This window comes from Puma concolor, chromosome E4 (genome assembly GCF_028749965.1).
Source record: "Puma concolor isolate L17-30 chromosome E4, mPumCon1.1.hap2, whole genome shotgun sequence".
In the NCBI taxonomy this organism is placed as follows: domain Eukaryota; kingdom Metazoa; phylum Chordata; class Mammalia; order Carnivora; family Felidae; genus Puma; species Puma concolor.
In genome coordinates, this window is record NC_141683.1 from 49,701,437 (window position 1) to 49,728,642 (window position 27,206).

Sequence of the window (27,206 nt, forward strand, 5' to 3'; positions counted from 1 at the left end):
ATTATAATTCCAAATTATAAAAACAACTATTTAAAACCACAAGAGAGGGACGAAAAGAAGGCAGAAACTGGAGAACTGATCCTTGAAAGAAGATGCGTTGGATGAGATTTGCACTTGGTTCACTGAGGATGCTTTCTAGTTACCACAGTGTGGGCAACTAAAATTCAAGCAGAAGGCCATAGTCTTAATGGCTTCAAAAGTCAGAAGCCAGCTGGCCAAAAGTGAGGGGATAAATTCTAGAAAGGAAAGAAAGATAAGAAGGAGATTCCCCCAAATCTATATAAAAATGTCATCTAACTCTCTGGCTGGCCTTGGAACTGTGCATGTGCAAGGGAAACTCTAAGAAGCCTAATTGAAAACAAAACCTAAAGGAAATTATCTGTTCTCCAAGGAGAGACAGAATTTGAAGTTTGAGTCCGGCGAAGTTAACTGCTTGCTAAAATAAAAATCAACACTCTTCAAAAGAGGAAAACAAAACCATTATTACACAATATGTTAACTAACCTGGATTTAAATAAAATTTTTAAAATGCAAAAAAAAAAAAAAAAAAGGAAAAAGAAAAAATATTGAAGAAAAGTCATAAATAAGTTAGTCAGAGATAAATACCTTATGTGGAATTTAAGAAACAAAGTAAAGGAGCCAAGGGAAAAATGAGAGACAGAGGCAAACCAAGAAACAGATTCTTAACTATAGAGAACTGGTGGTTACTGGAGAGGAGGTGGAGGGGGAATGGGTTAAATAGGGGACGTGGATTCAGAAGGGCACTTGTGATGAGCACCGGGTGATGTATGGAAGGGTTGAATCACTGAATTGTACATCTGAAACTAATATTATGCTGTATGTTAACTAACTGGAATGTAAATAAAAGCTTAAAAAAAAAAAAGAGGACAACGGAATCCAGAATCACTATTATGTATCATCCATAATGATAACTATAAAACTTTAAAAATTATCATACATGCAAAGAAACAGAAAAATGTGACAGTTAAGAGGTAAAGCACTAAAAGGACAAAAACAGACCCCAAGATAACTCTTTTGTTATAATTAGTGACAACTAGGTGCAACGTGGGATCCCAAAGTATCTTGTAACAATAACAAAAAGGATATTAGTGAGAAAACTGGGGACATCTGAATAATGGCCTTAGCTTAGTTAATAGTACTGTACCAATGTTGATTTCCTGGCTCTGATAACTATACTTCTGTAAGATGTTAGCACTGGGGGAAGCTAACATCTTATATGGAATATAAGAACATGGAAACTCTCTGAACTATCTTTGTACCCTTTCTAAGTCTGAACTGAAAAGCAGAGATTCAGAGTGAATTACAAAAATGAAAGGTATGTTAACTAACTAGAATTTAAATAAAAATTTGAAAAACAAACCAACCCCCACCAAAACAAAATAAGCCTTAGATTCCTTAACATTAAATTGTTGTTGTGCATGTGATTGTTGTGAAGTTCAACTGGGGATATTTTTGAGAAAATACAGAGAAGAAAATGGAGTAAAAATGAGTTCTTAAAACAATTATAATCTAGTTCTGTTGCTAAGACACTAATGATGTATTTGATCAAATAATTTGATTCTTTTAATATATATTTAAGGAAAATTTAAAAAAAGGAAAAACTACCACTTATCAAATTCAAATGGATGTCAAATGGATGTCAAATGGAATACTACACAGCAATAAAAATGAATTATTAATGCATGCAACAAGAATAAATCTCAAAGACTTTATGCTTTGAGAGAGTGAAAGAGACTAGTTTCAAAAGGCTACGTACTATATGACTCTATTTATATAAAAGTCTGGGGGCGCCTGGCTAGCTTAGTCGGTTAAGGGTCCGACTTCAGCACGGGTCATGATCTCACGGTTCCTGAGTTCAAGCCCCGTGTCGGGCTCTGCTGACAGCTCGGACCCTGGAGCCTGCTTCAGAACCTGTGTCTCCCTCTCTCTCTCTCTCTCTCTCTTCCTCCTCCGCTTGCACTCTGTCTCTCTCTCTCAAAAATAAATAAAGATTAAAAAAAAATTTTTTTAATGTCTGGAGAAGGCAAATACAGTGATGGAAAAGAGCTCATTGGTCACCAAGGGTTAGGGATAGAGAGTGGGTGTGACTACAAGGGTACAGCACAAAAGAAATTTTTAGGGTGATAAAAGTGAATTTTGATTATACTTATATCAATCTACATATATGTTAAAATTCCTAAAATAGGGGCGCCTGGGTGGCGCAGTCGGTTGAGCGTCCGACTTCAGCCAGGTCACGATCTCGCGATCCGCGAGTTCGAGCCCCGCGTCGGGCTCTGGGCTGATGGCTCGGAGCCTGGAGCCTGTTTCTGATTCTGTGTCTCCCTCTCTCTCTGCCCCTCCCCCGTTCATGCTCTGTCTCTCTCTGTCCCAAAAATAAATAAACGTTCAAAAAAAAAAAAAAAAAATTCCTAAAATAAAAAAAAATAAAAAATAAAAAAAGGAAGACCAACGATATGCTGTCTACAAAAAACTCATTTTAAAAATAATATTGCACACAGGTTTCCTCTAAAAGATTCTAACTTCTTTCAAAATTTGCTATTTCAAATGTCCTATGATCCCACTAGGAGAAATTAATAGAGTAATGGAACCATTAAGTGAGATTATAGGATCTATTATGATCTGGAATAAGGATAAAAGCTTTTGGTACAATGTGACATATCTGACTCTGACAACTTTTCAGCTTAAGAATAATATTATTGTTTAAAATGTAAAGTCAAATTTGTGAATATTATAATAATGTTTTTGTATGGCAAAGAAAAAACATTTTTACTGTGGTAAAAAAAATTCTGACCAACTCAGAAAAATCTTGAAAACAACTTCCATATAAGTTGAATATGAAATTCAGTGTAAGACATGCTTGCCCTCTGTCCCTAATAATGATTTAATCTAATTTTTAAAAACTTTGATCGACTTCCATTTTGGGGAATAGAGTGAACCAAATACCCTGAGAAACTATTTGCTACAAACTCCTAGAAATGTTGGGTTGAAGACAAGAAACTTTTTAAAAAAATGTGTGGCTAACTTGAAAGGAAGGATTTCTTCCCCTAGAGGCCAAAACAAAGAGGGAAATAAAGGCAAAGCAGTGGTTACAAGAAAGGGCACTATAGCTGCCCATGGAGGATTTTCTCTCAGTGACATAGGGGCTCGGGATTTAATACTCCTTCAAATACAAGGACCCCATCTCTACTCTACCACCTCTATGTCTATCTAAGGGATCTTCAAAGGGCTAAAATGTAGACTAAAACAATTCCCTTATTGGCAGAGAAAGGCAGAGTTGATGGAGAAAAATAAGTCTTTTTAAAAAATGTTTATTTAGGGGCGCCTGAGTGGCGCAGTCGGTTAAGCGTCCGACTTCAGCCAGGTCACGATCTCGCGGTCCGTGAGTTCGAGCCCCGCGTCGGGCTCTGGGCTGATGGCTCAGAGCCTGGAGCCTGTTTCCGATTCTGTGTCTCCCTCTCTCTGCCCCTCGCCCGTTCATGCTCTGTCTCTCTCTGTCCCAAAAATAAATAAACGTTGAAAAAAAAAAAATTTAAAAAAAAAAAAAATAATAAAAATAAAAAAAAATGTTTATTTATTTATTTTGAGAAAGAAAGAGAGAGGGTGCACACAAGTGGGGGAGGGGCAGAGAGAGAGAGGGAGAGAGAGAATCCCAAGCAGGCTCCGCACAGTCAGCGCAGAGCTCAACACGGGGCTCGATCTCCTGAACTGTGAGATTGTGACCTGAGCCGAAATCAAGAGTCAGATGCTTAACTGAATGAGCTACCCATGTGCCCCGAAAAATAAGTCTTTTATAAGAATTTGTAAACATCCCTTAGTTGGATTTGGAGTTGAAATTTCCACTACAGCAATGTACGGATGTTCCCAACCAAAACATATAAAAAACTGTCCTAAGTCAGTATAGTCCTTGGTACCAGCAAAAGCAAACAAAAAGCATTTCAGAAGAGATATACCCTCACTCTAGGTGGCAGCTGAATTCCCACAAAGTACAGGTATAAGCTTAAATGATGAGTGCTCAATCCAAAATTAGAAAATGTATAAAAATACAAACCATTTTGAGTAAGGATTAGCAGAAATGACAGAGAATTAGTACTCCAAGGACTCTGGATAATAACAGAAATTATAAAATAAAATGATGAAAATTATCTAAGAAATATAAAAAAAATCACACTAGTGTAAAAGTGTACACAGACTTGAAATAGAAATGACCCATCTAAGAGAATTAGTGAACTGAAATACAGAACTGAGGAAATAATGCAGAATGGAACACAAAGAAACAGGTATAAAATACAAAAGGTTAAGATAACAGGTAAAAAAGAATGTCAAGTACCAACAAATTTCCAACAGAAATTACAGAAGAAAAAAAATAGAGATCAGGCAGGGGGACAGTATTTGAAGAGATACTGGCTGAAAATATGCCAGCATTCATGTGAAAAGCTAAACTACTTCTTAATGAAAAATTATATATTGAGGAACTGAATTTCAGAAACTAAGTATCAAAATTTTATAGGCAACTCACATGATTAAATCTTCTTGTGAAGGCAACAGCATTTGGTGCAGAACTGTATTTTTCTTTTTTATTCCATCCACAACTTGAAAGTTCCTGAAAAAAATAGGTTAAAAATAAGTTCATGAAATAGCCCAGTTTTCTTATTATATTAAGGGTTTCACAACATTAAAGACAGTTGTGTCGGGGCGCCTGGGTGGCTTGGTCGGTTAAGCGTCCGACTTCGGCTCAGGTCATGATCTCACGGTCCGTGAGTTCGAGCCCCGTGTCGGGCTCTGTGCTGACAGCTCAGAGCCTGGAGCCTGTTTCAGATTCTGTGTCTCCCTCTCTCTCTGCCCCTCCCCTGTTCATGCTCTGTCTTTCTCTGTCTCAAAAATAAATAAACGTTAAAAAAAAAAAAAAAAAAAAAAAAAGACAGTTGTGTCCCCTCCTAGAGCCATTTTATTCAAGAGGAACATATCTAATACTGTAACCATTCAGTTAAATCATAAAAACAAATTTTACCCGTAGAATATAAGAGGGCAAAATTACCTGTCTATTAGAACACAGGTAACTAGACCTACACTCCACAGGGAGATTGGTGGATTCTCCTTCTGAAGATATCGGAGTGTCAACAGAAGGACCTACAGATAATGAGAGCTAGGCTTCCTACAACGTACAGTGAACCCTACTAGCTGTCAAGCCCCATTCCCAGTCAGTTACTCAGAGCTTCCAATCAGCTTTCCAGTACCTTCTTCTTTGAGCTGACAGCCAACTACCCCATATATGTCATGAAACCTCTAATAAAAGGGCTCTTGATACCCCACAGGGTCTGTCAAGAGAATTCAAAGGGCTCAATAAACTTAAAAACTTAGATTTCTATTTTATACTAACTTCTGATATGACATTCCTTTTTATCTTAAATGTAGAGTACAGATTACAGAAGAAATGGCAATGCATGTGACGTTACCACTGATAAAAATCACAGATATTTTCATTTTCATATCACATTACAGTTAGTGCAGATAGCTCAAAACTATCATTGATACTCATCACTAGTTTGATATTATGAGCTCATCATCTCTGGATCTTACTTAATGTTAACATAAAAGCACATATATATTGCTATGTGACAGTTTTACAAAATACTTTGGGAAGTGTATTTTAATAGGATTGATTTCCTTTGATTTTAAAGAAGGGTTCAGATTCATAGGCTTCATTCAGGGGCCAAGGGAGTCCAAGGTTCAAAACAGGTTAAAGATCCTGCTATAATACCAATAACCACCACCAAAAAGAGATAGAATCTATAGGGAAAAAAAAAAAAAGACTCTGAGGAAGCTGAGTTAGGGAAGGGAACCAAAAAAACTGAGAGAAGAGAAAGACAAAACCATGTATTTACTACTCTCAGATAAGAATAGGTATTGCTCCCATTAGGCAGAAACAGAAGGATACATTCTATTCAGAGAACAAAACACAGCCTTTGGAAATGAAAAACACACTAAGGGAGATTTTAAAAATCACTGTAAGAGTTGTGAGATAAAGGTGATAGAATCTTTTAAAAAATAAGCTCAAAACAGGATCCAAATATTCTGTTAATTAGAGAGTCCGTAAAAGTCAATGTCTGAATAATAACAGGAGTTTTATAATCTTTTTAATGTTTGTTTATTTTTGAGAGAGAGACCGAGTGTGAGCGGGGGAGGGGCAGAGAGAGAGGGAGACACAGAATCTGAAGCAGGCTCCAGTCTCTGAGCTGTCCGCATAGAGCCCACATGGGGCTTGAACCCACAAACTGCGAGATCATGACCTGAGCTGAAGTCAGACCTTAACCAACTGAGCCACCCAGGTGTCCCAATAACAGGAATTTTAAGAGAGAACAGAGAAAATAGAGAAAAATAACTTACCCCCCCAAAAAAATTTTTTTAGTTTTATTTTAGAGAGAGGGAGTGTCTGTGTGCATGGGCATGCAAGCAGGGGAGAGAGGGAGACAGAATCTTAAGCAGGCTCCCTGCTCCGCACGAAGCCCAACATGGTGCTCCATCACGTGATCCTGGGATCATGATCTGAGCTGAAATCAAGAGTTAGATGCTTAACTGACTGAACCACCCAGGTGTCCCCCCCGCCCCCGCTAAATTTTTTAATGCCCCTCCCCTAAGAAGTTGAAGAACAAGATCTGTCTAGTGTTCTTTACAGTGGATTAAATTTTTAAAACCCTCAAAACAAGGCCTAGCCTCAAAAAAACTGTAGCACACTGGAGACTAAGAGATTAAATCTGTAAGATTCAAAAACAAAACGAAATAAAACTAGATCACACGCAGATCAAAGTATCAGATACCTCAACAGCAACACTGAAAGATAAAGACAACTGAAAACAAAGTCTTCAAAATCCTAGAATTCTGTCCAACAAAAAAATGAATTAAGTATGAAAGTATACTACAGACATTTTCAGACATGCAAGTGTCAGAGAATTTGTTTTCTAGGGACCTATTCTCAGCTAGGAAAATATGTGGTTCCTCAAAACAAATGAGCAAATTAAGAAAAAAAAAAGACATGGGATCCAAGAAACTGAGGAACCAATACAGAAAGAAAATATTGCAAAACCCAGTTTATCAATAAAGGGAGATCCTGGGACATAGCTGTGAGCAGAGCTTAAGAACAACAGTCCAGATAGTAACTAAGCAAGAGGTAAGAGATTCCAAGAGAGATACCTCTCAAAAATGAAACAATACCCAAGTGTTTGAACACACTGAGAAGACACATTCACTATATTCACTTCTGGCAGAAGAATTAGTGACAAGTATAGAGAAAGCTTAAGTAAGTTGTTAGCTCAAGGAACACAAAATTTAAGTAATCATGGCTTCACTGTAAAGAACAGTTGAGCCATGATTACTTATTCATGTTGAAACTGTGACATAACTATATGCGAAAAAGAGGAGGAACAGAACTGTATAAAGGTCAAGGGAAACAATATAAAAGTGTGAAATCATTTTCTATAGTACAGAGTCAATATATCATATCTAAAATTTTAAAAATCAGGGGCAGCTGGGTGGCTCAGTCAGTTAAGCATCCGACTCTTGCTTTCAGCTCAGGTCACGGCCTCGCAGCTTTGTGGTTTCAAGCCCTGCATCAGGCTCTGCACTGGCAGCTCAGAGCCTGCTTGGGATTCTCTCTCTTCTCTCACTCTGCCTCACTCTGCCCCACTCTGCCCCACTCGTGCTATCTCTCTCAAAATAAATAAACTTAAAAAATTTTTTAAATCATAAACAATAGACATTTAGACATATTATTTGAAAACTGGACATAAATTCCTGCAAGAAGGAATAGTTAAGGCACTGGATGAGCATGGGGCTCAAGGGTGGAGGCCGGTGGAAATACGGGACTTCTTAAATGTGATGCATGCCTGTCTTCCATAAAATTTTAAAACAGAAACAGAAAGAAATGGACTGAGGAAACAGTTACGGTGATACTACAAAATCTAACTAAAACACAAAAATTAAGGTAATGTTTGTTTCCTTATATTGGAAAAAGTGGTAGATTCAAGATATCTTGGAGGCAGGCAGGATCTGGTCAAAAATTGGATCCACACAATGTAAGCCAAGAATGAGGTGTCCAGAGGTACCAAGACTCCCAAGTTTTCGGCTTGAGTAATGGAGATGAAGAATACTAAAGGAAGAAACGGCAATCATTGCTTTAACACAGCGGACAAGCAGTAAATGCTCCGAAGATACCAATTACTTTTTTAAAATCTAAAGCTAGATCACAACCTTCAGATTACTAAAGGAAAATATGGAACAGAAACAACTCTACAGTAAAAAGACAACTGCTTGTTAGCCTAGATACAGGCTCATTTCACATTACCTCCTTGTACAGACAGAAAATATTTAGTGACAGATACTACACGAACATGAAAATGACATGACAGCTATATTAAAAACATCAAACTTCTAGAAAATATTTTTTCTAAAAATATTAATATAACCATATTAATGTAACTACATAAAGATGGCATATTTTAGGACAAAATTCCTCGGATTAGATGTACAAATACTGAGCTCATTTTAAACCAATTAATATAACTTCCAAATACATATTAATGCTATTAATATACAGTGTCTGTGTCAAATTGATGTCAACATAGCCATTTGATAGAGTTCAAACTCAGTTATGCAGCTTTACACAAAACGTAAATGTCATTTTCCTGTTATAAGTAAGGCTGTACCATAAGTAATGAATATCCTTGCACCTTCTCTGACATTTCTGATCATTTCCTAAAAATATAGTCCTAGAAGTAAAATCACTAGGTCAAAGAGTCTGAACCCTTTCAAGGCTTTGACACCTGTCAAACTGCCCTCCTGAAATACCGAGTCACTTATACCACCACTACTGAGTCACTTTTCCAACAGTCTCACCAAATCTGGGTATACTTATCCTCTTTTTGTATATCACTACTTTAATTTCCCCAACTGTAAGGAAGAGGTGCCTTTGTTAAAAGAAGTGAAAAGGGGGGCGCGTGGGTGGCTCAGTCAGTTAAGTGTCTGAGTCTTGATTTCGGCTCAGGTCATGATCTCAAAGTCTGTAAGATCAAATCCCATGGTGGGCTCTGTGCTGACAGTGTGGAGCTTGGGATTCTCTTTCTCCCTCTCTCTCTCAAAATAAGTAAATAAACATTTCTTTAAAAAAATTGAATGAACAAGATTTGTTTTAAAAAGGAGAGAAAAGGGAGGGTGGAGGCTGTGAATCACTTATAAACCCACCACTGAGAGAAAACCTATGAAAACACCTTCCCAATCTTGTTTATGTGCAAAAGGGGGCCTACTCTTTTGCTTGTTTAAAGTAGCCAGTACTTTTATTGTCCTCTTCTGTGTGATTTAATCTTCTGGTTTTATGCTTAAAACCTTCTCATCCAGAGAACAGGTGTCTTAACAGCAGCAGTGAAAGAATTAACACTAACAGAGATTACCATGTGCTAGGCACTATTATAAGTGCTTTATACATACTCACTTGAACCTATCTTCACCATTATAAATTATGATAAACAAGGAACCCAGTAAAAGTGTCAGTGAATTATGGCTTTATTTTTTTACACGAAAACCTTTTGACTGCTTTTCTGACTCTTCAAATAAAAAATAAGAGGTTTTGAAAAATTCATCCAATTCTTGGAACATTGCAACATCATTAACTTAATGGAAAAATGCTTTGTCCCTTAACAGAACCCTTGGAAGCCAACAGAAAGGAGGTGGGATGAATCAATCTATAGTCACATCACTTGGGAGTACATAGATTAAAATTCCATTGGAGCCCTCCGTTCTAAAGGAATTTGTACTTAAAAATTGTGAAGAGGGGCGCCTCAGTCAGTTAAGCGTCCGACCTTGGCTCAGGTCATGATCTGGCCACTCTGATTTTGAGCCCGGCATGGGGCTCTGTGCTGACAGCCCGGAGCCTGGAGCCTGCTTCAGATTCTTTGTCTTCCTCTCTCTCTGCCCCTCCCCTGCTCACGCTCTGTGTCTCAAAAATGAATAAACGTTAAAAAAAAATTTTTTTAAATGTGAAGAAACAAGCAGGTTTTTTAAACCTCTTAAGATAGTAGCTACCATTTCCCCTTTGAGACAATTCTATATTACTAGCACATCTAATATAATAAACTGTAACTGACGGAGAACAGATTAGTGGTTCGAGGAATTAAGGACGGTGGGAAGTAGGTAGGAGTGGGGCTGGCTGACTATAAAGGGGTAGTACAAGGGAGAGAGACCTCTGTGGTATTGTAATAGTTTTGTATCTTGACTGAGATGATGGTTAGACAAAACAATACATAAGATGCTATAAATAAATAAATAAATAAATGTTATAGCAGTCCATTCCCTGGTTTTGATACTGTACCATGCTTATATGAGATGTAGCTTCTAGGGAAAACTGGGTGAAAGATAAATGGGACCTCTCTGCGGTATTTTTGCAATTTCATATGAATCCCTAATTATCCCTGTACTATTTTTTGCAAGTTCCAGTAAATCTCTTGTTACTTCAAAATAAAAAGTTAAACAACAACAATAACAACAAAAATCCATTTAATGAATTATGGAGCTGAAATTGCACTGGGTCTCCAAGAACTCACTAATTTCTTCTTAAATCTTGACATGCATTTGTATTAGCTAGCCTTAGAGGAATTTTGCCCTGCCCCAACTCTAACTCTCAACAGCCACTGAACTTCTCTGAGAAAAAAAACTGCTCTTTCCTTTGCCTCGGACTCTGGATCTTCCTCCAAGAGACACTAGGGAACAATGTAAGAAATAAATCCTCCCACCCATGGTATCTTGCATTTGACAGCTGAGCAGCCTAGTCAAGGGTTATCCTATACTAAAACATCTCCCATGAATACCAAAAAGAAAGCTTAGTGACTCAAAGGATTTTTTTAAAGGTCTGATTTAAGAACAGGACTGATTTGAGTTGCGTACACCATGTAAGTCAGCCTCTATTTTCAGCAAAGGCTCAATGAAATAGAGCAACCTTGATACCTCTTAAAATCCATTCAAATGGATTTAACTTAGAATTTTAAAATCAGGCAGTAAAGAGCAATCTAACAGTAACTCACACATAAAGGCAGTTTTTAACTGGGCATTGAAAGTGTATTTGCGAGAATATTCACGGGTGCATTTTGAGCCCTGAAACTGTCGAGCCCGATTTTCCACTGAGTTTATTTCGGAAGCACATGGGAAGCAGACACCGCAACTGAGGACCACCTACCCTATGAAAGAATTACTGAATTTCACAGGAGCCACAGCTTCTCTTATGCCTCTTGTAGGTTTGTTCTGTAAAGTCAAATTCTTGATCTAAATTTCATCTTGTAGGTTCCAACACTCTTAAAAGGACTGCTCTAAGGGTGATGTTGTAGGGATACCTAAAGATAGAAGAAGAGAAAAGGCCAATATAGACCAGCATGTAGACAGAGAATGAGAGAAGAAAAGAAAAGGCGATGGAATGTACACAAGACTGCAGGGGTGGGGGGTCCTCACAGGAAGAAGACAGTTTGTTTTTTCACTCAAGTACAGTTGACACATGAGAGAAGATAATTATTGCTAAGGCACTCTTATGCTCAAAAATGCAAAGCTTTTTTAAAGGGATATAATATACCCGTTAGCATTCGTCCTATATGGCTATTTAGAAAGAAGTCTCAGCCACAGACGATGTGCTTGCTACGACTCCTGTATTTTTAATCAACAGAATAAAGTTTTGAAACTATAAAACTGCAATATGATACGTGAGGTCAAAAGATCAATTCTCTTTCCTAACGTACTCACATTCTCTGTTCCCCCTCCACCTTCCTCCCCACACATTAGTTAATTAATTAATTAATTAACGCTGCCCCTGTAACGACAGCCGAGATAAAGGCAGGTGCTACCTTCTGCTACCACCGATGCCGTGGCACACCTCCTCTCCCCGTCAGTCATGTTCCTCTTCACTCCCCTCGTTCTATTCTAAGCCTGACCTTGCTACGTAGTAAGGAAGTTCATGGTGATGAGGAGCAATCACAGAACTTACAAAACAGCCCACCTTGCTTCTAACAGCAAATTTCAAATCTTTCAGGTCTTCTTTGCTTTCTTCAAAGCTCTCAGTATATTCATAAATGGTTTACATTTTAACTCTAATGCAAATGATAGTCTTCATTAACACAAAGAGAATTATGGTATTCCTGATGTTGGAACTTCGTATGTTGCCAAGATCACAGTCTCTGCATCACAAAAAGCTAGCATACAGAAAGTTCTTTTACATACTGTCAAAAGTATCTCAATTGTAAGTTTTTCAGAAATGTTTTAGTAAGATTCAGAATTACCTATTACGTACTTTCCCTCACTTAACCAGCATTCTTCCTCAGTCTCTAGGGTACCCCAGTTATACAGGAATACAGGAGGGCCTTATCTATCCTCTGTATTTAATGTCTGTTTATTGATACAATCTAATGGCTTACTGTACTGACTTACTTACTGGAAATTATAATAAAGTGTCAAACTTTCTTCTTTGAAGGTAATACACGTCAGAGGACTTTCTGTGAGAGCCGGTCGCTTTGTGAACACTTAAGAACCTCGTAAGAGGCAAACATCATCCAATGTAATGACTACAGTACAGATTTCAAGCACAGTTCACCCTTTTAAGAGTTATTGAAAGTACCAGAGCATTGCAACTAGAAAGAAAATCTGATTGCAAACAAACTTTCTGTCATAACTTATCCTGTGTTGAGTATAATACTCATTCTGAAGAGAAATCCCATTGACGTAATGAACATGGAAATGCCTTCAGAAAAAATATAAGCTTTATAGAACATGAGAGAATTCATATTAGACAAAAACCAAACCCCCATGAATGTAATAAACATGGGAATCCTTCAGAACACAGTCATTGCTTCCTCAACATTAAAGAACTCACACCGGAGGGAAGTCCTATAAATGGATAAGAAGGTTCTAAAAGAAAACAAACCTTCAAGATCAAGAGAGGATCACACCAGGGAAATCTATATGTATAAGAAATGTAAACAAAACAAAAACAAAAACAACACCTTAACAAGAGCAGAGCTTCAACTAAATACCAGACAATTCATACTAGAAATTAATAAATCCATAGAATCCTTAAACTGCCCTTACTAAGCATTAAATAATTCATACTAGGCAAAACACCTGAAAATGTTCCTAATTGCGGGTGGGAGAAAAAAAACCCCAAACTCCTTTTTCCATAAAGAAAACGCGATTTTATAAAAGTCACTTTCTTGGACTAGTAACAGACTCTTGCAGAAATGATTCCAAACACGGTAAACACTGGGAGATGACATGCCTGGAGGCTATACAGTATAAAGCTTGGGAATGGTCACTTACCAAACTCAAATACAGAACAGGTAATATTCTACGCACTAGGGATGTATCAGTGAACAAAGCAGACAAAAGTTTTCTGCCCTTGTGGAATTTATGTTCTAGTGAGGGTATAACAGACTCCCAACCTGTAAGAGCTTGACTCATGATCGCCACTCAACCTGTATCACGTCCTTAAGTTTCCTGAAGTTTTAATCAAAATTATATTTATTACTGAGTGAGAACTACACATAACTGCAGCCCTTACTCTGAAGTCACCAATAAAAATAATCCTACTTCTGGGAATTTCTGGAAGACCTAGAAGGTATTATATAGATCCAATGGTCCAAAATCCTTTACTTCATAGATTCAGTAATTTTTTAAAAGGCCAAAGACATGAAATCGATTCTATTAATGGCACAATCTATAAATGGCAAAGCTGAAAAAAACTACAAGTCATCCGGCTCCCTTTTATGGTTTGCCATTGGAAATTATTTTTGGGGATCCAAAGGGCTTTGAAATAAATTTTAAAGTAAATGAAATTACGGAAGTAAAAATCTGTGAGCACCCATTCAGAGCTGTGAATGTTAGACACAGACCAAAAAAGAAAAAAGTAAGTGGCAAAATGCATGGCAATTTATGCCCCAAACTGGTTTCAACTAATGAAAAGAGAGAATGAGTAGCTCCGTGTAAGTAACAGTTGTAAGGACACATGAACAGTAGTTGAATATAAACAATAGAGCTACTAACATTTCTCCTTCTTTGTAATCACTATAATCACAATTTCAGTAACCATATCATTGTGCGCCCTCCCCATCACTAAGAGATGGTTGCTTACTGAGAGGAGGAAAGTGTGAAAAGCCGGGTTTTGCGTGAGAGGAGGGATCACCATCCACAGACGCTTCCAAATTTGGCCACACTGCTTGGGCCAGCGGGCAAGTGAAGATTCTTAGCATTTCTGTAGCACCAGCTATCAGGGCAATGTGTTCAGATGGAGAGGGATCTGTCAGTATATAGATGACTGGCCGAGCTGAGACCGGTCGCAGGCCCAACAACTATGCACAGACACTATGGAGTGCTCACATTTCTAGAGCCGATGGGGTACAGCCCTATAAAAACACTGTACTCTTTTAATAAATAATCTTTCAAAGTTGACAGAGATGAGGAAGGAGAGATAAGTTATTTAGGGGGTAAAACCAATTGAAGAAGAAGGAAAACAGGATGGAGAGAAAAAGGGAAAAGAAGGACTCCCAGGTTTCTGAATGGCATTAAAAATGGATAGACAGTGCACATCACGCAGACAAGGAACCATTAAAAATAAAACTATAGCAAACATTTTTTCTGTGTAGTTGTGGTCTTACCATGAGTAGTTTTAAAATTACTGATGAACTTTCCTTTAACATTCTTTTCATTGGTAAGAATGTTTTCCATTCTTCTGACCACAAAACAAAAGAACTAAGAAACAAAGTACCAAAATCTATTCCTTTTCCTTCTTTCAATCTGAGGTACCTTTGGGTGTGACACAGGGTTGGAGAAAAACCAGGCTTAGCATTTCGTCTGATTCAGATCTGCTCTTAAAGATGTGATTTTATTTAGCGAGTTTTCTACTGATGACTAAGAACAGTCCCTATATCATAACAATTTTTTCGACACCTCAAAGATAAGGTTCTACAGTGAAATAAAGGGCTTACAACTTTTCCTTTTTCCCCCCAAGCAGTTTTCAGGCATACTGTATAACAGACATTGTAGATAAGCTACTTTATTCTGAGAAAACAGCTGCACTTTGTATAGTCACCCCTTTCTTCCTACAAGTTAAGAACAAGTTTAGGTAGAACAAGTCTGGCTAAATTCTACTTAACACAGAAGACTTGGGAATACAGAATTCCCCAAACAGGTAGGAATTACAGGGTCCTACTCAGGGAACTGAATTAATGAGAGATATATATTGTAAAAAGTTCCAGGTAACTCAGCAATTGTCTCTATTGTAGAAAACTGAGCGAGACTTGTGTGGTTTAATCACCGACCTGCAACTAAAATCACTAAACCGCATAGTTGGATTCAGAATCTTTATTCTTCTAAGTTTACATTAGTACAGATTTCATTTTGGAAAACGTGAATAAAGCATCACCTGAAATAGATACACACATGTAATAGTGAGTTTTGATTAGTAGTTTTAGCGAACTAAAGATCTTTTAAAGCTTCATCAAGTACATATACAATTTTTAAAGTTTTACATAAAGTTATATAGAGACTTGAACACTGAAATAATGGACAGAAATATCAAGATAAATTTATTCCATTCAGTGATAACCACTATCTTTTCACAGTATGTGAAGTTTTATGCATTTTATGCTAATAAAAAGGCTAATACATTAGACTGACATGGCTTAATCTTTTGTTTATTTGTCGACAGCAAGAGTTTTGACATAATAAACACCTGAACAAACACTTCAGAAAACAACTGAAGTGAAAACTGTCTTTAATAAACTCAAAGACATTCCTACTCTACAACTCAAGTCAGTACTTAATGCACTACAGTACATATATTAACATGGGTGCTAGTCAGCAATGTTGAACATAAAAAGTAAGCTAAAGACGACTAAAACAACAGGATGCCTTTCACATAAATAATTTTAAACGTGCAACGGCACATATTGCTAAGGGACATATATACTCATAGAGGAAATATAGCTCAATGCACAGGAATGATACAAATCAATACTGGATAGTGGCTAGCTGGATGGGAGGAGGGAAGAGGGAGAACGGGGCAGAATGCAGAGCGGCTCAAAGCACTGCTCAGGTGGGTACAGAGAGGTTCATCTTATTAGTCTTTACGTCTTGTTGTAGGTCTTGAAAATTTCAAAATATAATAGAAAACATTTCTCTGTCAGATGACAAAAGTCCTGTTTATACTGCCAGATTTAATGTAATCTTGAGGATTATACGAGACTAATACATAACAAGAATATTTTTGTGCTACATCATTTCTTTCAACAGTTACTGCTTCAATTTTTAAAAACATTGTCTCACTGAACAAATATTTACTGAACACTGTATTCATTTTCTTATTCAAAATATTGAGCTCCACTACATGCCAGACAGATAAAACAGTGGAAGCAAAATTATCAGTCTCTGCCTTTATGTAGCTTAAAACCTAGTGGAAGCAGCAAGCAATTAACCAAATAAGCACACGATGAACCACACTTCACACCTCATCACTCCTTCCTTCTTAAAAATACTTCCTTCACTTGGCTCATCTAATTCCATACTAATAACCCGATTTTCCTCCTAAATCACTCACTGCTGCTTCTTCATCTTTTGCGAATTTCACTTAAGCACCAAGTAGGACCCTTCTCTCATCTATACTCACTTTCCTGGTAACCTCACCTTACACTTTAAGTATCTCTATGGGGACTTCTCTCAAACTACACTTGCAACCTGGACAAGTAACGTAATATATATCGCCTAACTCAATGTTCTAACAGACTTGTAAACCCAAACATGTCCAAAGCCGAACTCCTGCTCTTTCCTCCAAAAGGCTCTGGCCTTTCTCCACAAGGCAACATTGCATATAATATTCTTATATGAATGGCAGCTCCAGGAGTTGTGAACACAATAATTTTCCATCTCAGAGAATATCAAGTACATGCTTCTGGCATCAGGCCAAAAACCCTGGCATCACCCGCAACTACTCTTGCACGCAGAGTCTAACAACTTTTCACCACCTCTTCTGATCCCATCCTGACCCAAGCCACCTTGCTCTCTTACCTGGTCTCCTCGATTCAGTCCTTGGTACCACGCCCTAACTCCCTACCTGAGTCAGCAGTCACAGCTAACCTAAAGCGCTACTGAAAATCTCAGTCAGAAACTGCCACTCCTCTACTCAAAAGCATCCAAGAGTTTCCCGTCTTTTTCAGAGTAATGATCTGCAAGGCCCTAGACCATCTAGCCCTCACTCTACCTCCCTCCTCTACTTCACTCCCTCCCTCCCTCCATCGTGCAGCTCACTGGCCTTTGTCCTGGCTGTTCTCTGCCTGGAACACTCTCCCCCAAACACCCAGGATTCACTCTCTCGCTTCCTTCAGGTCTTTGCTCAGATGGCACCTTCACAGTGAAGGCTTCCTGAAACCATCCCATCTGCAATCAAAACCCCCACTGTCCTCACTTCCTATTCTCTTCTGGCTGCTTTATGTTTTTCATGACACACTATCTAGCTCACTTCATTCAAATATAAAACCCACCAGGGCAGGAATTTTAGTCTGTCTGCTGCTGTATCTCTCGCAACGAAACCAGCACCTAGCATGTAACAGATGCTCAGCAAATGCTTGTTGAATCACAAAACATCAATGGAAACTTGCAACTGACAAGTGTAGTGAAGAAGCAGAGAGCACTAGGAGAACCGCCGGGAAGACAAAAAAAGCTTCCCTGAGAAAGTCAAACTTGACCTAAGAACTGAAGGATGAACAGGACTTAACTAGGATGTACACAGGCTCAGTGGTGACAGGGATGAAAAGGCCAGTGTGGCTAGACTAGGATGAGGCAGAAGATACATAAGGAGGCAAAACTATGAGGAGATTTGTGGACCATATTAGGGTAGTTTGTCTTTATCCTCAGAGCAATAGAAAGCCACTGAAGTGTTCTAAGCAGAGGGATCCTTATGAGCAGATTTACACATTCGAAAACATTCCTATGGGTGCTGGACAGAAAAGAGTTTACAAGGGTCAATGGATGCAGGTAGATCAGGAAGAAGGTACTACAGCTGAGATAAAATGGTATCTTGGATTGGGGTGTTGGGAGTAGAGAGGAAATGGATAGAGAAGACACTCAGGATGTTAAAAAAAAATCAGTAAGACTGGTATTAAGTTAGATAAGGAAGTGGGACCAAGGAATTTTAAGACTCACTTCTGAATTTCACAAAGTAGTGTCAGATGTCTCAGGAAGATAAAAAATTCCCATAGTGACCTGAATTCCATGTCTTCAGTAATTATTATCTAGATCTTCAATGTCCAAAGCCCCTAGTCACTAATGGTTAGTGAGTACTTGAAATGTGGCTACTCCAAATAAAGATGTGCTGTAACTGTATAACACACATTGAATTTCAAGGTCTTAGTAGAGAAAAAATATAAAATGCTCAATAATTTTATACTGATTAAAAGTCAAACTGATAATATTTTGGATGTTGTAGGTTAAATAAAATTATTAAAATTAATTCCATCTGTTTAATTTTTTATTTAGAAAAAAATTTTAATGTTTATTTTTGAGAGACAGAGTATGAGTGAGAGAGGGGCAGAGAGAGAGGGAGTCATACAATCTGCAGCAGATTCCAGGCTCTGAGCTGTCAGCACACAGTGTTACACGGGGCTTGAACTCACGAGCCATGAGATATGACTTGAGCTGAAGTCGGATGCTCAACCGACTGAGCCACCCAGGTGCCCCTCATCTGTTTCATTTTTACTTCATAATGTGGCTACTAGAAAATGTAAAGTTATGTAAGTGGTTCACACTGTGTATCCAATGGATAGGACTACTCTCCTATGAAACAGTAATATGGTCACTGCAGTTTATTCAAAAGAAAAACCTGTCTATAGATAAGACGGCTGAATTTCTGGGCAAAAAAAAGTGTAATTTTTGTAAAGAATTTAGTTTCTTTTGTTCAGGGATGTGAGGAAATGCAAGTTTTTGTCATCTAAATACAAAAGCCATTTTCTGTTTGCATGTTATGTGTCGAACAGATTGCTCCTCCTATTGCTAATCTAATGGTTCTACTGAGAGAATCCTCATGGTATAGGGCAAATGTTAGGAAAACACTGAATTGTGGAAATGACAGGGACTCAGAGATCATTCAGGCCCACTCCTTCCTTTTGTAAATGACAAACTTGAGATACTAAGACATTAACTAACTTACTTTAAAATCACACTGTCTACACCACTTAAGATACAGATGTTTTCTCTAACTCCTTATAGTAATTACAGCGTTCAAGGCCACTGCACACTTTTATATACAACAAATACACTACATTTTGTTCCCAAAAGAATTAAAAAAATATGTATCTTATGGTACTGAATATTGGTATTATCACACTTCATTTTGGGGTGCAAAATCATACTTGTATTATTACTTGGTAAGAGTAGAAATAGAAAAAGCACCAGTTTGAAACCCAATTCCTACACTTAGCTGTGCAGCAAGGACAACTGTCTTTCTGTCTTCTCATCAGTAATATACATTACCACACTCAAGTTCATACACACACACAGCATACTAAATGGCTTACAGTAGGTAGATGCATAATAAATGTCAGTCTCCTTTTTAATAAAAGTAAAAAATGCCTTCCTTGATCCTCCCTCTTCTCTCTAAAAATGTCAACACAGAGTCATACTTTAAAGTCATAAATAAAGTAAGGGAAAAAACTGCTGTAGTGAGTTGTGAAACCCAGTTTCTCATTCCCATTCTCCCACGAAAAAGTTTCAAAGCCTTGGGTGACCATTCACCCTAAGTCTAGTGCCCCCCTCAGAAGAGTGACAAAGCCTAATCATCCAAAATGATTCATCAGTCCTGCCTGTGACTCAGCGATTTGTGTTTATGACTGCCACATGAGTTTCTGACGCCTGAATAGTATATGGACAGTCATATCAAAATCTTTAAACACTGAAACATTAATATGAATCTGACATTTCTAAAACTTCTTAATTTGGGATACTATTAATGACCATTCTGTATATTTAAAAGAAAAGTTCTTAAAACTACTCACATCTGGTTGAATGGCTTTAAATACTGGAACGTCCATTAGCGTTATCTGACCCTGAAATAGAAAGTAAAAAATGACAATTTCTTGGGAATTCTAGGACATGACATATATTCTAAATTAGAATTATATTCTATACTACAATGTATTGAATACTCATATTTTTACTTCAGAAAAAGAGTCATTTTTATAAGGCATTACAGAAAATGAAAATTTAGCCCTTGTACCATTAAATATGATTACTTCAAATTATCTCATACCTATTCATATTTTCTTGTGACATAAATGAAGTAAAGTTAGAAAATAAAACAAAAAGGGGTGCTTGGGTGGCTAAGTCAGTTAAGTGTCCGACCTCATCTCAGGTCATGGTCTCGCAGTCCATGGGTTCTGTGCTAATCACACAGAGCCTGGAGTCTGCTTTGAGGTCTGTGTTTCCCTTTCTCTCTGCCCCTCCCCCACTCATGCTCGTGCTCTCTCTCTCTCAAAAATAAACAAATGTTTTTATTTATTTAAATTTTATTTTTTAAAATTTACATACAAATTAGTTAGCATATAGTGAAACAATGATTTCAGGAGTAGATTCCTTTTTTTTTCTTTAATTAAATTTTGTGAAGTTGATTTTTTTATTTTTAAACCATTTTCTCAGGTATTCCTTTATTTTTTCAATACATGAAATTTATTGTCAAATTGGTTTCCATACAACACCCAGTGCTCATCCCAAAAGGTGCCCTCCTCAATACCCATCACCCACCCTCTCCTCCCTCCCACCCCCCATCAACCATCAGTTTGTTCTCAGTTTTTAACAGTCTCTTATGCTTTGGCTCTCTCCCACTCTAACCTCTTTTTTTTTTTTCTTCCTTCCACTCCCCTATGGGTTTCTGTTAAGTTTCTCAGGATCCACATAAGAGTGAAACCATATGGTATCTGTCTTTCTCTGTATGGCTTATTTCACTTAACATCCAGTTCCATCCATGTTGCTACAAAGGGCCGTATTTCATTCTTTCTCATTGCCACGTAGTACTCCATTGTGTATATAAACCACAATTTCTTTATCCATTCATCAGTTGATGGACATTTAGGCTCTTTCCATAATTTGGCTATTGTTGAGAGTGCTGCTATAAACATTGGGGTACAAGTGCCCCTATGCATCAGTACTCCTGTATCCCTTGGGTAAATTCCTAGCAGTGCTATTGCTGGGTCATAGGGTAGGTCTATTTTTAATTTTCTGAGGAGCCTCCACACTGCTTTCCAGAGTGGTCGCACAAATTTGCATTCCCACCAACAGTGCAAGAGGGTTCCCGTTTCTCCACATCCTCGCCAGCATCTATAGTCTCCTGATTTGTTCATTTTGGCCACTCTGACTGGCGTGAGGTAGTATCTGAGTGTGGTTTTGAAAAAATAAACAAATGTTTTAAAAAAAGAAAAGAAAGATAATTTAAAAATTTGGACAGTTATACATTAAATCAAAATCAAAATCAAAACCAAAAATAAGATCTACTGGTTCATAGAGCAGTATTATTGTGACTATTAAATTGTATTCCCCCTGGGGCGCCTGGGTGGCGCAGTCGGTTAAGCGTCCGACTTCAGCCAGGTCACGATCTCGCGGTCCGTGAGTTCGAGCCCCGCGTCGGGCTCTGGGCTGATGGCTCAGAGCCTGGAGCCTGTTTCCGATTCTGTGTCTCCCTCTCTCTCTGCCCCTCCCCCGTTCATGCTCTGTCTCTCTCTGTCCCAAAAATAAATAAACGTTGAAAAAAAAAATTAAATTGTATTCCCCCTAACAGTAATATAAAATCTAATATTAATAAAAAGGTTTTCTTCCCCATTTATAAAAATCAATGAAATTGTACTGGTAGTGGCAACTCACACCTAAGGGCTGCATATGGCTATGGCCCTATCTCTATCTCAATTAAGGCTACAGATAGAAGACAAAACCCAATAACGTACCAAAGAATAACATGTTATGATTAAATATAGTTTATTCCTGGAATGCAAGAGTGGTTCAACATCAGAAAATCAACAGATGCTGTTAACAAGTTAATGGAGAAACAGAAATTAAATAAATGAACATTTATGTCAGTTAAGAAATAGAAGTTTTTCTAGGTATCTTTCATGGTATCACAATAATGCCTTCAAATTTCATTTTTCAGTTTTTTAGTCTACAAAAAAGTCAAAATACTTCTTACATAGGTCAATAAAGCACAGTGGCTTGGGGAGGTGGTACAGGGAGGGACAAGAACAATCAGTTCAAAGGTAAGCACTCACTTTTTTTTTTTCCTAATGTGTGTGTGTGTGTGTGTGTGTGTGTGTGTGTGTGTTGTTTTTTTGTTTTTGTTTTTGTTTTTGAGTAGCACACAATGTTACATTAGTTTTAGGTGGGAAGTATTATTATCTGCCAAGCTGAGAGTGTAACATAGGAAGCTGCTCTAAACCTCTCCCCAGCCCTTCTCCCTTCCCCATTTCATCATTCCTGTTTGCTCCACTGCTGTACTAGTCTCTCCATCAATGCCCCTAGCCAGTTTTCTTTAACCACCTCCTTCTGCTGTGCTGTACAAATTCTAGCTCAATAGCATCAATGTGTAAGTTATGTGCAAAAACTGGAGAAAGGGGAGGCAGGAGGCTTACCGCATATTCTTCTGGTGTAACCTTGAGAACATCAAATACCACAGCATCAAAGCTTTTCTTCAGTTCAGAACCTTTGTCACTTAATGATTCGGAACTGCTACTTTTCTGTTAAATTGAAAGAAAATGCAGCCATTTTAATACTGTCTCACAGTCAGTGCCACAGAAACTCCACTGGCATTAAACTGAAAACAGTGGGTCGACAAACACAGTAGAAAAACCGGGTACAACACGCTGCTTAGTTGGAAAAGCACCAGATAAAAGGCTCAGACAACTGAAAAATCTAATCTCTTTAAATTTCTAGGTTCTTACATGAGTCATTTTCTTGTCTGTCAGTGTCCTCATCCTGACATCCTATCATTTCTTACAGAAATAAAAGATTTTAACAAGTTCTATGATTCTCAAATGGGGTAAAGGCAAGTTAGGGGAGAAGAATACCTCTGTTTATAATTTTTAAACTATTGTTTTAAAGAAAAATACAAATTATTTTCATAACCTAAATCATAAAACATTCAGAACTTCATTAACTAAGTAATCCGATCATATTTGTTAAGTGATGTCTGTCTGCAATAGTACAATTGATACTATTCTTCCCATTATACTACAAAGTTAACAGTTTTCTGTTTTAAGGTTACTATTTTAAGTTTGAATTTGCTGTTATTACATATAAAACAATAGGTGGCTTTTGGCTCTGAAAAGTTTATTTCTGTTCAATTTCCACTTCATCTGTACCACGAGATAAAAATGTACTCTGCCTCAGTTGGCTGAAATCAGAGCATCATTGCTGTAAGAACATATTAGATCATGCTCTATTAAATAGTGGCTACAGTTAACGGCACAAAAAAATTCACCAAATTTCAGTTGCCAATGTATAAATATGTATGTCAAACTACCAGCTGTTATCCATCAGTTTTGAACACTTGTCATTATGCCTCATTTTTCTGTTTTCTCTCACCTTCATTAGCAGCTAAGTATCAAAATCATTTCAAAGGAAAGGATCTGTCATTAATTTGGGAAAATTCTCAACCATTACTACTTCAAATATTTCTTCTGCCCCTTTCTCTTCTTCTGGTTTCCATTACGTGTATGTTACACCCTCTGTCATTGTCCCAGTCCTTGGATATTCTACTCCATTTTTTTCATTCTATTTTCTCTCTGCATTTTAGTTTCGGATGTTTCTACTGACATATCTTCATGATTACTAATTCTTTCGCTGACTGACTATTGGCCACCAGTCTACTGGTGAGCCAAAGTCATTCTCCATTTTGGTCACCAAGTTTTTGATTTCTAATAGTTTCTTTCAGTATTCCTGCTTACATTGTCCATCTGTTTTTACAAGTTGTCCATTTTTTCCATTAGAGCCCTTAGCATTATTAATCATGGTTATTTTAATTATCCAGAGAGAATTCCAAAACTCTGCCATATCTGACCTGAGTCTGGCTCTTGTACTTGCTTTGTCTGTCCGGACTATGTCTTTTTCTTACCTTTTAGCATTCCTTGTAATTTTATGAAAACCAGACATAATGTACTGGGTAATAGGAACTGAGAGGTAAACAGGTCTTCAGTATAAGGATTTATGTTTCTATAGGTAGGAGTTATGCTGTGTTTACTGTTTATTGTATTTGATGTGTCTACTCTTCAATTCTTCTAGTGTCCTTCTTTTTGTCTTTGGGTTTCCCTAGAAACTCCTTCTTAGAATCTGTGTCTTGCAGTTCCTTCTGCTATAATCCTTCACTATTATACAGGAGCCCTGTTGATGTGGTGGTGAAGTACGGGGGGGAGGGGGGGGGGAGTATTCTATAAGGTCTTTTTGTGAGCCTATGCCCTTGGGCTGTGACCTCAAGTACTTCTCAGTACCCCACCACCACTGCTGATCCCTGAGAAAATGAGAAAGAAAGGCGGGAGGGGGCTAGTGTTGGGTATTTCTCTTGCCCCAAGTAGGTCTCTGGTAAAGGAGTTTCCCTTGAGGTCAGGGGAGAAGAGAATGCACTGGGTATAATTCAGAATGGTTATTTTCCCCTCCCCTCGCTAGAAGCAGGAGGGTATTTTTCTCTGATCTTCACTGTGAGAACCTGGTAGAGCTTCTGGAGGTAAAACACTAAAGTGGGGGTTGGGAGAACCTAAGACTGGGCCTTCAGGAGTTTCTAACTTCAAGCTAGTTGCTAGTCTACACAATGCCTCCAGCAATTTGTCAACTACAGCTTAAGTTTTTCTACCCGTTTCTGGCTAGAGTGATTTATACTCTTGGTAAATTAATTTCCTATTTGCCTCTCTCCAGTTTTTGGGTCATCAATGTCAGTTTGCTCTGTGACATCAATTTTCTGAGAGAGCTAAGAAGAGTTCCTGGTTTTCAGTTTGTTCATTTTTTTTCATGTTGTGAGGACAGGAGTGATGAATTCCAACCTCTACATATCTAGCAGAAACCCAACGTCCCATAATCATTTTTCCTAACAGCATTTTGTGTGCTTATTCTCTGTAATTCTGATTATAGTATGTCAACATCATTATTTTATATCCCAAGACTAATTTAGAAATTTACTTATAATGTCAAACATTCAAACAGACATCAGTTACTGCCCCAATAACCAAATACATTGTCAAGTGGAGACATTAATTTTAAACATAACTTGGCAATTTTCTCCAAGTTTTTAACTCACTCAAGACAAGTTAGCAAATCATAAAGGCAATTTTATTGCTTATCAATACAAGTAATCACTTTCCTTTTTTCCTCCTTACAAGCCTTTAGAGGAGAAGCTTAAGAAATTAAGAGGGATATCTATCTGCTTCCCCAATACCAATAAAGAAGTTGGTACTGATAAGCTACACAGTATTTAAGTATAACGTCCACTAAGGGAAGAGTAGTAATTCTATATTCAAGACAAGATTAAAACCACTGACACCTCTCAATATCTGGAAAAGAAAAATTTCACTGCAACTCTTCTGATCTCAGAAGCTTTGGTACAGGTTAACTATAAAGGTACTAAGACAGGGAAGTCAATCACACAGATCAAGTATTTTATCCATTTAATAAGCTTCTCAGACTTATGGGATCTTTGCATTTTGTTATATTAATAGATCTCTATTTTAAGAAAAGGCAAAAAATATGTATTTTTAAATTTCACTTTCTTACCACAGTGTAGAACAATTTAAAAGACAGCCTTTTCCACTTACCATATGCTAAACTGTATTACTCCGAGGCCTGATGTAATTCATTCACTTTTAGGGCAGTTTTTTTTTTTTTTTTACAGTAAAATGATCTATTTTATATAACAAATAATTGTGTACTGTTTCCTGCAATATTAGACCAAATGTTTCAGGATATATAGTTATAAATATCCTATATATATATACATATACACTTAACATATTCAAAAATATGGTTATAAAAACATCCATATATGATATATTATATGTATGTAATATAAACATATATACAAACATATAATAATATAATCCCTGTCTCAAGGAGGAATTAAAGTGATATACACTTATTGAAAAAAATTATTTTAAAAGTGGGATTTTTTAAGTGATAGTTTCAAAATAGGAAACCTCTTATCTGTTGAGGGGATCAGGAAGAGACTTTACTGAAAGTATAACATTTGAAATAGGTTTTGAAAGACAGACAAAATGTATTTTTTTTGTGCAGTGAGAGGAAGAGGCACACTGGAGTGAGAAGAGAAATTCCATGTAGAAAAACTAATACAGACAAGGCTGTAACCAAAGTAGGAAAAGAATGGTTTATACAAACATCAGCAAGATGTAGTATTCTTTCATTAGAATGAAATTTCAAGTTGATAATTATCAGTAGTTAAGTCTATTAAAAAGAAAATTTAGAGCCATTATGAGGAAAGTCTTAAATAAAAGGTTTAGGGTCATTTGCATTTAATTAACAGGCAATGGGGAACCATGGACAATCTGGGGATACAAAAAAGCTTAAGAGCTGTATTTTAAGAACATTAAGGTTGAATTATAGTCAAACGGACCCAAAATAGCAGAGAATGGAAGTGCAAGACCGAGCTAAAAGCCTGCTGCAATAATCTAGACAAGAAATAATGACCAAACTCAGATGGTGCTGGTCGAAATAAGGAGAAAAGGGCCGGATCCTAGAGAGGAGGAGTGAGGGACAGGCTCTACAACAGCTGCCAAGTGTCTGCAACTCCTGGCGCTCACATCCTGTGGAGCTCCCTCCACCTGAGTGTGGGCAGCACTGTGACCTGTTTCTAACCAACAGAATGTGGCAGAGAGAATGGGGTATCACTTGCGTGGTTACATTACAGAACTGGAACTTCTGTTCTGCTCGCATATTCTCCCTGCTGTGATGAGAAAATGGGTTGTGATACACAAAGGAGAAGTGAGTTAATGACAAATCTAAATATCAAACTTAGATGGCTAGGGAAATAGTGTTGATATAGACAGTGATGGGAAATTGGTAACGCTATTAACAAAAGTCAGAGAAAGGGGTTGGACTATTTTCTTTACAGGTTGTAGAGCAGAACAGTAACAAGTAACTTG

The 27,206-nt window shown here is 37.5% G+C and overlaps 1 protein-coding gene across 6 annotated transcripts in view; it reads right to left on the bottom strand.

Moving 5' to 3' along the window:
- The window catches only part of RALGPS2 (Ral GEF with PH domain and SH3 binding motif 2), a 170,167-nt gene that overhangs the window by 104,664 nt on the left and 38,297 nt on the right, over nucleotides 1-27,206 (bottom strand). For all 6 annotated transcript variants that reach the window (XM_086694699.1, XM_086694697.1, XM_086694698.1 and 3 more), the window contains 3 exons: nucleotides 22,698-22,802; nucleotides 20,082-20,132; nucleotides 4,538-4,621 (listed from right to left, as the gene is read on the bottom strand). In XM_086694699.1, the coding sequence (XP_086550825.1) occupies nucleotides 4,538-4,621; nucleotides 20,082-20,132; nucleotides 22,698-22,802 (240 nt within the window). The remainder of the gene's footprint in view (nucleotides 1-4,537; nucleotides 4,622-20,081; nucleotides 20,133-22,697; nucleotides 22,803-27,206) is intronic.